Source organism: Xenopus tropicalis, unplaced genomic scaffold (assembly GCF_000004195.4).
Source record: "Xenopus tropicalis strain Nigerian unplaced genomic scaffold, UCB_Xtro_10.0 Sca2, whole genome shotgun sequence".
Taxonomy (NCBI): Eukaryota; Metazoa; Chordata; class Amphibia; order Anura; family Pipidae; genus Xenopus; species Xenopus tropicalis.
Window position 1 is genome coordinate 66,872 of NW_022279348.1, and position 13,116 is coordinate 79,987.

Consider the following 13,116-nt stretch of genomic DNA (forward strand, 5'->3'; position numbering starts at 1 on the left):
ATTTATAATTTTACCTGCACTCAGGCAAGCTGTTGGCTATTGGACCTGTTATGTGAATATGTATGTATGCACTTCAAAACAAAACGATTAATAGATCTTCCAACTATTCTTCATGCTGGCCAATAAGCAATATAAATAAACTTAGAGGACACTTGCCATTAGGTCCCTAGGTTACCCTTCCCACAGGGAGCTACTAAGCTTCTTTTAGAGTACATTTCTTTACAGATGGTATATCATAGTATTTGGCATCTCAAGTGCCCTATGCTTTCTCAAGAATTATGAAAGCAGCAGTGAGCACCTACACCACTGGGCATGTCTTGTCTGTGTTACTTGGATAATCTTTCAGTAGTAGATCACACTAGATGGTTCTTGATAACTGTGGAAGATCAGATACTTTGCCCATTAGCAGATGTAGTGGTTTAATAAACTCAAATTGAATCAGTACTAGATCTCAGTACTGGACCCAGACCAACAAAAAAAGTCAAGGAATGTAAAAATGTATAGCGAACTGAGTAGCTCTTCAAGGACATGTAGTATCTATAGAGTTTACTATACTGTATGTAATCTCCTACCATATACATCTATTTTGGGATTTCTTAAGCTTCAGAGAAATAAATATAGCCATCCCAACATCATTCCAATCTAACAAATTTGTTGAGAATTTTGCACAAGGGGCAAGTACAGAGGCCTTTGTGCCTCCCTTAGCATGGATTCACAGAGCACTCGGGAACATACTTCAAGACAGGGCAACACATGACCTTATAGTATTTCCATTAACTTTTTAAAATGTGGAATATTTTCCAACAAAGGTTTCACGGTCTTAAAGTTTCCTCAGGTTTATAACAGAATTCCTTCAGGCCTAGGAGTTTCTACAGAAATGAATCTACCCATTGGGGTTGTTAGACCTTATAATGGTGAGAGATTTCAGCTCTTCTCTTTTTCTCTAACTAAGGGTGTAATTGTGACACAATATATCCAGTTGGTGTAACCTTAATATTTTTTAAATGGATCTTGATTACAGTTGCCTGTACATTGCTTTTACAACAAACTGTAAGGGGGGCCTTCTCTACAGAGGCCAGTCCATTCTCACTATGAATACATGTAGGGCATCAAACTCACGTTGTCATTCCTATGAAAGGTGTCTGATAACTCTCCTGAGTAGCGCTCTGTATTAAATGAGCATGTCTAATAGCCATGGCTTTCTCAGCTATAGGAGAAGAACTCTCTCTTATACACTTTTCTGACCCTCGGTTGTGTATGACATTATCCCTGCAGTGTGGTTGAATTACACACAATATAAGACACTGATCCTTCCTTGGTCTGTTTAGTTAAAGGACTCTTAATTTATTTACACAGAACTTACTGCTTAAGAGGAACTATTACCCATTATTAATAACTTCAAGATAATCTTACATGATTATTAGTTGATTTCTGCTTACTATAAAAATGTAATATTAATACCATCCATCTTAAGAGACCTTTGGAGGATCCACAACAACAAAGGCTGCTCCAAGATGTCTCCACCTTTCTGTTATAATGAACGTCCCCTCATGGTTTCCCCCAGAAGCTTTCTAAACACCATGACATAAGGGGCATTCATAAAAGCAACTTCTAGGTGTGGGCTACTCTCCCATTAGCTGTTGCTAGGTGGCAATCTCCCGTAGAACAAAGAAGTGTTTGCAGGAATCTATGACCTAGCTGTAGGGAGTGTGTGGGGGGTCATAATATTATATCTCATAATTTACTGTAGGTAATGTTTAACACAAGGAGAACACTATACAACTGTGCAAACAGTTGTGTCATTACATGGTAAATAGCTTACAACTTACATTGTCAGGGGGGTTGCATGCATTTGTATAAAACATAAACATAAACATAAACAAAAAATTTTCCCATGGAAACGGTGGATAAGAGAGCCTGAATGTTTGGACTTAGTCAGAGAGACAGGATTGAGGAACAGCCTTGTAACATCTTATGCTGGTTCCCTATGCTTCTATTTTATGTAACTGTACCTATGTTGTATATAGTTCATTGAACAAGGAATAAATATATTTTTCTATAAATACTACGAGCCTAAAGATTATCATTGTACCCCTAGACACACAAGTGAGTCGGCACTTGTATTAATAGTTTTATACTGCTAAACTGGTAAGCAGTACCAGTAACCACTTCCGACACTAGCCACCTAGCAACAGCGCCCACCCTTGTCCCACCCTTAAAGTACATGATGCAATTCTTTACAGAATTTCTAGCAGTTGTGATTTCCTAGTGAATTCTTCTTCATGTATCTCTTGGCTTACACCAACATTCTAGGAAAGATTTGGATTATAGATCCAAACCCAAAGGAGAACTAGGAAGGATGTTACTTTTATCATTCTGAAGGTACTGGATTTCTCTTCCTTCAATGTGCTTTGGTTAATGTTACAGTGAATGTTGCACTATGGGTAGTTAAATGCGATACAGATCTATTTCAAGGGGCTATAGCCTTATCTGTCACTTCTTTTATTCTTAGTCCATTTATAAGACAATTACAAATTGAACTGCATCTTCATCGTTTATCATTTCCTTAAAATCTCGGTTCCTTTCAAGGACACTCCTTTATTTTATGGATTGCCATCCAGCAGACTCCCGGTAAAAAATCTAACTTCCCCGTTCAGCTCCTCCCCTTCCTGCTCTATACTGTCCAATCAGCGCTGAGCAGACCTGTGCTTGTTTTCACATATTAAAGACACAAGCACATCAGAAGGGGAAAGCAGAAACGTGGCTTTAGTGGTAAAATACATTTTTCCAGTGTATCTTCGGGAGGCTGCTGCTGCTGCTGTTGCTAGGTGGCAATCCTATCCCTAGAACAAATGCTGTTCCTGCAAACACTTCTTTCTGTTCCACTACCACGATGACTAAAGGTCTCTGTAAGGGTTGAGCCTGGCAGATGTCGGTGGGCACAGGTGATAAAACTGTAATGTTGTCATTGCCTGGAAACCAATATTTAGTAGGCGACAAGGGGCCAGAAAGTTCTCTGTTAGGTTCCACATGAGAAAATGGGTTTTTAAAGTATCCCTTGGGTGAAAATTAAAGTTTGAGGGTGCATTTCCAGTGGCATAATAATAAATGAAGCAGACCCTGCAAGGGGGGAGTTACTGCCATTGGTTACTGCCCACGGGCAAAGTTGCCCAGTATTGATAAATGACCCCCAGGAAAGGGGGATTTATAAATGAGAGGGCAGGGGGATGCCTGGGGGTGGGGGGAAGGGTTTGCTGCACTGTGGTTGGTACTGGGGGTTTTTGCTGGGGGGCCAGGCACAGAGTGGTTACCCCACTGCCCATTTCTATTTAGCTCCCATGCATTGTTCACACTGAATGCTTCCAGGGGTTCCATCCAGGATAGAAAAGTTAGAAATATATACATAATATTCATACAATCCCCACACTGTCTCACTGTTTATATATATTTAGGGCCCAGAAGTGAGTATTCAGTACAACAGGAAATTACTGTCCCGGTGTCTGACAACAAAGCACAAGAGTCTCTATTTACAGTAATCATGTGATTTATTAGGAATATATTCCTCTTGATTCATTTATATCTACACAACTTGTATCATATTATATTATTCGTCAGTTGATAACATGCAATTAAAGCACTAAAACAATCCTAAACCATATTTATTATGGCACAAACAACAAATTGGATAAATCTGATTAAAAACAGACACTGAAAATCATATTATGAAGGATTCTCCAATCTATGAGCATTTCGTGTATGAATACAACTCCCAGCACCCCCTGACAGCCCGAGGCCATTATATCCCCGCCCCCCCCAAGTACCAGGTACCATGATCCCTCCTGCTGCCGGAGCTGCTGTGCTGCCTGTGCTCACAAGAGGTGCATTTGTCACTGATGTGTCACTGAATCAAATACATATAAAGGAAGAATAAGGGCACAGAGGAAAGAATCAAATACATATAAAGGAACAATAAGGGCACAGAGGAAAGAATCAAATACATATAAAGGAACAATAAGGGCACAGAGGAAAGAATCAAATACATATAAAGGAACAATAAGGGCACAGAGGAAAGAAAAGCTGTAGATGATAAACTCACTGCCCGACTGTAATACTGTAACTATTGCTCATAGCCACACGTGTAACGGGGATAAACAGAGAGATGGGATCATTACTCCCCTCACCTTCTATTTATTCTATAAAGATCACACACCTTTCAGCCCCAAGAGCAAAGTGCGCCACCTAGGGTCATATTTACTACTCCACGAATTCGAATCCCGAATGGCAAAAATTTGGATTGGAAATGAAAATTTCTGAACTTTTTCGTCACCTTCGCGACTTTTTCGTATTTTTCATGACTTTTCATTGCAAATTTTTCGAATGATGTCGGTGGGCACAGGTGATAAAACTGTAATGTTGTCATTGCCTGGAAACCAATATTTAGTATGTGACCAGTGCACTTGCGCAACGAACGTTCTTTCGTTGAATTAAAACATTTCGCTAAGGTGACGAAAAGTCGGGGATAACACGAAAAAGTCGCCGCGGCGACGAAAAAGTCGAGGAAAATACGAAAAAGTCGTACGGCGACAAAAAAGTCACAAAAATACAGATTATTGCGGGGGAAAAAAGCATTCGGACGTATTCGGAGCGTTCGTGGATTAGTAAATGTGCCCCCTAGTGTCTGAAACTTCCATGATAACATTATAAAACAGTAATAGATATTAAAGGAGAAGTTGACCTCTAAATTAACTTTTACTGTACAAATTTTTAAATGGTTTTCATTAGTTTTGTTTTTTTTCTTTAATTCTGGGGTTCCTGCTTGATTTCCAGCCTGCTAGTGAGAAAAATGGTTTTCAGGGTCACCCTAACAACCAAGGATGGTGGCTAGGGTAATTAAGCCCTAGCAGCCAAATTTGTAAGCCTCATAGCTGCAAAACAAACATCATTTTAATAATTTAAAAACCACAAAAAAATAACAAACAGAGTAATGTAATAAAATAATTCTGTATACGACAGACTAGAAGTAAATGTTAAAGTCAACTGTTCCTTAAAGATGTGTCGTATTGTATTAGATTATAAGATAAAAAGTCACAAAACATCTCCTTTAAACTCTGTACTAGATTTTCAGTTCAGCAATGGCATCACCCTTGGTATATTTACTCCACAGTTCAGGGATGGCCCCCCGACCAGAAAACTTTAGATTGTAATGATTCTCTAGATCTTCCTTGAATCGACACACAAACCATTTCCAGTAACATTGCTCTGAGTTATCTGGTGTAATGGACCAATCAGAATATGGGGGTCCTGCTGCTTTGTAATTGTTGTATGGGAAGAGGTCATCAGGGGCAGCTTTCCAATCTCTGTAAAATTCCTTATCACTCGCTACCTGAGTGGTGCAGATGTCAGTGGCAAACTGGTCTGTACCATGAAAGCTCCACCCAGCTAATGCCTGAGGGCGGTGAAACGGGACACTATGGTCCCCATCATGCCCAGCTATAGTGTTAGTACAAATAGCTTTACAGAAAGGGCACTGATGCCAACATGCATCAAACTGCTCAAATAATATTTCATGGGGCTTCCTTCTGAAGTTTGTTAAACAAGACTTGGAAAATTCCTCCTTTAGGCTCTGAGTGCCAGTTTCCAGGGCCACAGTAACTGCCTTTTGTAGGAAGCCGACATCTGTTATGTTCTGGTACTGAAGGCTTTTAAAGTCTCTCTGTGAGATATTAATGTCACCAACAAGCTCTTTACAGAATGTACCGACCCATGAATCAATATCACCGCCAGTGGGTGTAACGGCCTCAGTTGATTTCTCAATAGCTCCCTGTATAAGTGATTTGAATTTATCAAGATTTCTGATTAAAATGTTACAAATCTTTGAATTATCCCTTTGACAATATTCAGTAACAGTTTCCTGCAAAAACACAGTAAATGCTCTTTTTGGATCTTTAATATACTGAATAAATGCTGGGAAATCTTCCTTTTCAGCCAGAGACTTCAAGAGGTGAAGCTCTAATTGAGATCTGTTCCCATTAAGAGCCGGGTGGGTGCATTTCATTTCACTGGCTAAGCCAATAGCTGCCTGGGCATATACTTGTTCCTTTATAGAATCAGTCAGTTTATCAGATTTCAGCCAGTGATGCAATTGATGCCTTTTCTGCAAAAGAATTTTTAAAGATTTTTAAGAAATGGTTCTTTTTTGTTTCAAAATGGCTGACTGGGTCATTTCGTTTTCTAAATTCATCAGAAATGTGGGTAAATCTCTTTGCTGCTTTTCTGCACAAATAAAGAGAAACAAATACAGTGAATTCCTTCCTGAACCTGAATTTTGGGTCCAACCCGGTGCTCAGTTCCTTCTCTATGATGCACAGGATTTCATGAAAGTAGCTGCACTGATAGTCCATATTATCCCTCTCCTTCTTATCAATATAACTATTAATTCTGTTTCTTAGTTCTTCTGTTTCTTGTATTATTTCTATTTCTTCAGTTTTTCTGAGTTTTTCAAAGCTTAGCCCAAGCCACTTTGGTTTCATCTTGATATATTGAGAAAACCCCATGTAGAAATCAGTCCATGAATAAGAAATACTGATCTTGTTGATCAGATCTGTCTCTTGTTTAAAGTATTCTAGAATGATATTTTCCATATCCACAGTGATGTCTGGTGGGTGAAGTATGGGCCTGGATTCCTTCACTCTCTTCATCCAATCACTCCACAGTTTATTAAATCTCTCTTCTATCTCATCTTTATTTGGTGCTTGTTGCTTCAGACATAAAGCCAAATCTCTGCTTTTACTTAACAGCTCAACTTCATATTGTTCTTTCATTTGGTCAGTTTCTCTCATGCTTTTCTTTATGTGAATCTGCTCATCCAGGTTTTTCTTAACCTCTTCTATAAGATTATTTTTAACTCCTTCCAACCTAAACTCAGTTTTAGCTTTCCACTGGATCAGTATATTGCCCTCTTTCTCATCAGTGAAAAAATGACTTAGCTCCTCCATAATTTTGGTATATATCTCTTTAAGACTATCATGAAGAGAAATTCTCTCTATACTCTGTAGTTCATTGTTTAGAATTTGGTTTTTGAGTTTGTTCTGCAGATTAACCATATGTTCTCTCATGTCCCATGTCCATTTACAGTATTGTGTTTCTAGCTTGTTGTAGGCTGCAATCTCAAGAGAATTCTTGAAGCTGAAAACAAAGTTCTCATTCAGCAGAGCATTCCACAAATCAGTTACACGAACCTTAAAATCTGAAATAGATAAAACATTGCCTTGTGCTTTTCCATGATCAAGAATAATTTTTTTAAGAGTTTGCACATTCTGACTGTAACTTGGGTTGGGCGGAGCCATTGGTGGGTCACCTTCCCAGAGGTGGGCAAAGTACAAAATATGAGTGTTTACATCAAATTTAATCACATCATTAAAGCAAGTAATGTCTGAATGTTCCTGTTCTGCTGCAATTCGTGTCATTTCATCCAGTTTTTCATGAAGTCGTCTTTGTCCCTCCATATTTTTCTCTGCGGCTGTGATTTCTCCAACATTCTGATGAACAAATAGACACCCCGGCTTGAGATTTACTGATTTCATTCTCAGGAATGCCTGAACAGCTATCTGTAGAATGTCCTGCATTTCAGAAGGATTTTTCCCATAAATGTTAATCAGTGTGATGTTGCCCAGGCCAATTACAAATGTAGCCAACTCATTGTCGTGGTTTAAAGTTGTTTCATTGGACAGTTCCATGGCTCTTAAGCCTTCAGTATCTATTACAAGTACAAAGTCAAAGTTCATCTCTTGTCTGAGTTGCTCATCGACCTTCACAAGCTGCATGAATGCCCCCCGGGTGCATCTACCTGCACTTACTGCAAACTCCAGGCCAAACATGGCATTTAGCAGAGTAGATTTCCCAGTACTTTGTATTCCAAGGACAGAAAGAACAAAAAGCTTCTTATTGCCAAGTATTTCTACCAGTTTATCTAAAACAGCTCCTATCCATCTCAGAGGCACATGGGCAGCATCCCCATCCATCAGTTCTACTGGGTACCCAGAGACCATGAGATTGGCAGCAATTTCTGGTAACAAGTGAAAACCTTTATCATCTTTAGAATCTGTTACTGAAGCCTCATAGATCTGTCCCACTTCTCTCAGGACGTGTTCCAGTCCAAATGTTGAATCATTTATCTGCTTTGAAAGAATGTTTAATCTCTTTTCCATCTTTTCTACTGACAGTTTGTCTTTCTCTTCTTTCTTTGTCTTCTGAATATCTGACCATAAGTTATGAAATTTCTGGTTTAGTTGTGGAAGATTCTCTACAGTTATTTTGTCTAAATGCATTTTAAACCACTGCAGAAAGTACACTTTTGAGAAATCTGAGTGTGACTGTAATATATTTAGAAAAAATGTGATAAACTTATTAAGTGGAAATGCTCTTTGTAACTGATTCTGCCTAATTTCACTCTTCTCCAACTCAATTTTACTGCGTTGCTGCTCGATGCTTTCATTACTGTTTCCTTTATGGCTATTCAGCTCTTTGTCTTTCTGACACCATTTGTGCCACAGATCCCCTTGTAGTGGAAGAAATTCTCTCTTCATTTCTACAACTTTTTTCTCTCTTAAAAAAGTCATTAGCATTTTAACCTGTTCTTTGGTAGATTTATATATTTCACTTTCTACATCAACAGTAATACCGTATCCTTTTGCAAGATCCACACAGTCATCCAGAGAACGAGGCCTCTCTGTGTTCCCTATCATGCTTGTAATTGTTATTTTTAGTTCTTGTAATAATTCTGCCTCATTTCTGTTCTTTGTGCCAATTTTCACTTTATTACCAGTATCTGAGAGAATATGTTCTTTATCAGAAAACAGACATATTAAAGGTTTAGGAGACTGATAGCGTTTCAGTAGAAATTCTCTGCTCTTTGCATCTTCCATATCAGCCTCAGTTAAAAGTATGACAATGACGGAGGCAATGCCCAGTAAGAAGCTGACTTGCTTATCATTCTCTCGTAGATCCCCATGGAGATTTGTAAAAGCGACGCAGTCATCAAACATGTCATCATCCCTCCCCCCCGGACAATACCAGGCAATCTCTGCAACACCTTTCATTAGTACCGAGGTCTTTGTGCTGCCTTCACACTGTCGATGGTAAAAGATGTCATGTTTTCTCTTACTCATCAAAGAGTTAATAAGTTGGGACTTTGAGGTGCAGGATTTACCAAACCGAAAGAAACTTACAATGGGTATTTCTGCTTCATTTATATATTTCTGACTGGAATTTTTTATCTTAGTTTCACTCTTCTTATGTTTGTTCTGCCACTTCTTTTGTACATCACAGAATGCCCAGAGTGGGAATTCTACATCCCCAGTATGAGGATCAGGCACCAAGAGGGGAAGGGCAAACTGACAAAATGAAAGTTTTCTGTAGATGAATTGTCTGGTTATATCATCAGCGCAGTGTAAAATTGCCATCTGAATGTCCATAGGGTGGATAGGGTGTGTGTTTGTATTCAGTTTGTTACATTGCACCTTAGTAAAACTCAGAAAATTGTCAAAACTATTCTTCTCTGAGTCTGTAACATTCTCTTTGGTGGGTGTCTCTGTCATTAATTTTTCAGATTTATCTTTACAACTGTATTTAAAATATCTTGCCCGGTAATCCAACATTAGCAATTTGTGCAAGAATTGGAACGCAGGGGATATATGAGCAATGTTACAGATGAGGCGAAAGTCAGAAATATTCAGTTTTTTTGGATAATAATTTTCAAGATGAAGCTGCTGAAATAAATTCTTGAAATCTGAATTGTTTGTGCTCTGTAGTTTCGCTTCAGAAACATTTTCTTTGTGATGTTTTTTATCTTGCTTGATATGTTCCAGTTCATGGAAAACTTGATCTACATTTAATTTAGCTTCATTCGTCTTGTTTTGTGACATTACTAATGCTGTCAGGTCTTTTTCCAAACTGTTGAAATCTAGGTTATTATCACTATATTTTTTCAGAATCTCATTTATTGTAGCTGAGAGTGAATTGCCCAGGTAGGTTTTAGTGAAACTAAGACGTTTTATTTTGTCTTTCAGTAATGGCTGCTCGTTGCTTCCTACATGGGTCAAAGCATTAAGCAGTACATAGGCCTGGGATCTCTGTTTGCTGAGCTTTCTCAGTTTTGTGTACTTCTCATAGGCTGCCTTGATACTATCTTTCATGTATTCTATATCTCTCACTCCTAAAATGCCCTGAAATGCGTAATTCTGTAGGCAAAATCCTGAATTGTGAGCAGTACAAAGCAACAGAAGTTCTGCATCAAATTCATTGATATTTCTCTTGAATTTCAGCAATGAACACAATGCACGATTAATCTGTATTGTTGCTCTTACCCTGGCTTGGTGTGTTTCTTCTGCATTTGGATGATGATTACAGAGCACCCCAAGAATATCTTCCTTTGATTTTTTAACTTTGTCAGTAAATACAGAAACAGAAATATCCTCAGATTCATTTGATTTTGAATCATGGATCCACTTTAAAATAAATGACTTATTTGGAAAATTTTCACTAGAATAAATGTCAGGCTCAAGAAGCTCACGAAAGAGCAGTTTTATCATGGAATTCTTAGGGGAAGATTTATATTTCTCAACAACTTTCATCACAAAATTCTGAAAGTCTCCATCAGATAGGCACAGGTCTATCCAAGAACTAGAGTTATTTGTTGCTTGATTTACTGCATGTTTATACTGAAGAAGAGCCATCAGGTGCTCTGTGGCATTGTCCACTGTCCATAACTTCATGCCTTCTAAGACATTAATACTTTTATCTGTATCATGCAATAGACATTCTCCATAAAATGTCTCTATGGGGAGATTAGTCAGCAGTTTGTATGAATTAGCAAGACATGCTGCAATTGTCAGACAATCTTTAAAGTCCCCTTTGTGATTGGACAGAATAATTTCCCATACAGGCATCAGCTGGAAACCTCGGTCAATAACGCTCCATGTTTTACTATTGTTTACAAGCCCTGCCTTCCATTGTAGAGAATCTATTATTGGAGGACCTCCAGTTTTCATCACACAGATTTTTTTAAGAAATTCTGAAATGTTTGATTTATAAATGGAAACTGGGACTTTTGAACTTGCCACATCCAGGTTTGCTCCCCACCCATAGTAAGTAGCTGCCACAAAGCCATCAAGGGCTTCAGATATTGTTTTCTTGGCTTCCTGTGACTGTGCAGCCGGAAATCCTTCGCTTGATGCTTTCCACCACAATATTCCTCCAAACTGTATAGGGCCCAAGCTGACATGTGACCCAAACCTCTTATAAAAATTTGCACAGTCATTTGTTATTGTTTCTTTGTCTGTGTTAGATTCAATCATTTTACTGTCAATTCCTTTTAAACATTGCAAAGCTTCTTTAGAAAGTCTGATTTGATCCTTTGTGAAGTAACAGGAAGCGAGAGGAACGCAGTTAAATCTAATTACGGAAACATAAATCTGCTCATTGAGTGTCTCACTTGCTTTTCCAGACTCACTGCAGTTTGTGTTGCCTTCAGCACCAAGATCCAAAAACCCACCTGGGATGGTACAACTGAGACTTAATCCAAGTTTCTCAACTGACTTTTGAAAATTATTTTCTTTATTAATGGATTCAAATTCCCTCTGCCATAAAACTGGACCTTGTTCCGGGCCAAAAAGCTTGAAACCCTGAGGAACACAAATTAATTTCTCATGTTTCTGAAGCAAATCCTTCCTGTTTTCTGTTATATAAATCCCCTCGAGTGCTAACCCCCCAGATGCCAACTTTAGGATGTCTTCATCTGACAGATTTGTTTTTTGTAAAAATGATTCCTCTATCAGGTCTATTTGCCTCTGGAAGGAATCTATGAAATCAGCGAATCTTTTCCCAGGGGGCGGTAGGTGTTCAGCAGGGATCTGCAGGGCTTTCTTCAGTTCCTTCTCAGTCTGTCTGACACTTTCATCATCTTGACTCTTTCCTTCATTATTTAACCCTTTCAGTATCTCCAGTATCTCAGCAGCATGTTTATTTCTTACTTTTAGCATTTTTGAATGAATTTGTTGGGTTTCGGCTAAGTCCGTGCTGCTATCTGGCAGGTTAAAGAGTTTCCGCAAAGCCTTTCTCTCCCAGGCATATTTGATTTTGGCTTCTAGTTCTGTATAATCTTCATAATCAAAGTATTGTAATGCGTGAGAACTCCGAAGCCCAATCTTTTCTGTAATTAGGGGAATCCAATAACCAGAGTCCAAATGAGTGTCTCTGAGCTTCTTTAAAATTTCCTCATTCATTTTCTTAGTTAACTTTTTCTCGATTTATTTCCTATTAGAAAAGAGACACTTGTATAAATCTTACTGAATATTTAATTTGTCAGAATAATAATAATACAGTCAGTACTTTATGGTAATGTACAGTATATTTATCAAATGAACTAGAGGGTTTCTATAAATCATAAAAATAAACAAGTTTTGAATATAAATGCTTTTATTACTCATTGTTAAAAAGATGATCTGGTTCCCTCATCCAGTGTCAGCCAGCCCCAATTATGGAGGGTTTTCAACCCCACTGTCTTCTCTGTGCAGCCAAAGCCTGGTGCCTAAGCCTTTTATACTGGGTTCTGATTGCCTTGATCTCCACAAAGGAGACACTGGCTCCACTTTAGGCAGGGCAGGGGGATGATTAATTTTCCTTGAACCCAATTAGTTTTTAATTTCATTGAAATTTAACAGTTCTGAAGTATGTTGTTGTCAACTGCTATAATACATATCTTCTAAACCTAGCATATTTTTTACTGTGCCTTTGGCCACTCTGCTCTTATATATAATGCCTAAATATATAATAAACAGGCCTTATGTTTCTATATACTTTATGTGACTTTTAGTACATGTAGATTTGTTTAAAGGAACAGTAACACAAAAATACTGAAACACCTTATAAGTCACAAAACATATCTAACATTAGGTCTAATAGATAAATCCTCTGCGCTCAGCCTTCCAAACTTCATGCATCAAACCCCCAGCAATAGAGCCGCACTCTCAGCCAATGTCCAATCGAAAAATATTATTGGGGGGGGGTCCGGAGACAAAATGCAAAATTTTCTGCCAAAAAGTGCTTTTATTTTTATGC

General features: G+C 38.3%; 1 protein-coding gene across 1 annotated transcript; it reads right to left on the reverse strand.

The window, feature by feature from the left end:
- Positions 1-5,113: 5,113 nt before the first annotated feature.
- On the reverse strand, positions 5,114-12,281 carry LOC101730895 (interferon-induced very large GTPase 1). Its single transcript, XM_004918379.3, has 2 exons — positions 6,300-12,281; positions 5,114-6,154 (listed from the first exon to the last, which is right to left on the reverse strand). The coding sequence occupies exons 1-2, from the start codon at positions 12,279-12,281 to the stop codon at positions 5,114-5,116; spliced, it is 7,023 nt and encodes a 2,340-aa protein (XP_004918436.3).
- Positions 12,282-13,116: the final 835 nt, after the last annotated feature.

Coding starts and splice junctions, on each gene's coding strand:
- LOC101730895 (XM_004918379.3), bottom strand. CDS start 12,281: ATGAATGAGGAAATTTTAAAGAAGCTCAGAGACACTCATTTGGACTCT. Junction 6,155..6,299: donor GGTTCAGGAAGGAATTCACT/GTATTTGTTTCT, acceptor ATTCTTTTGCAG/AAAAGGCATCAATTGCATCA.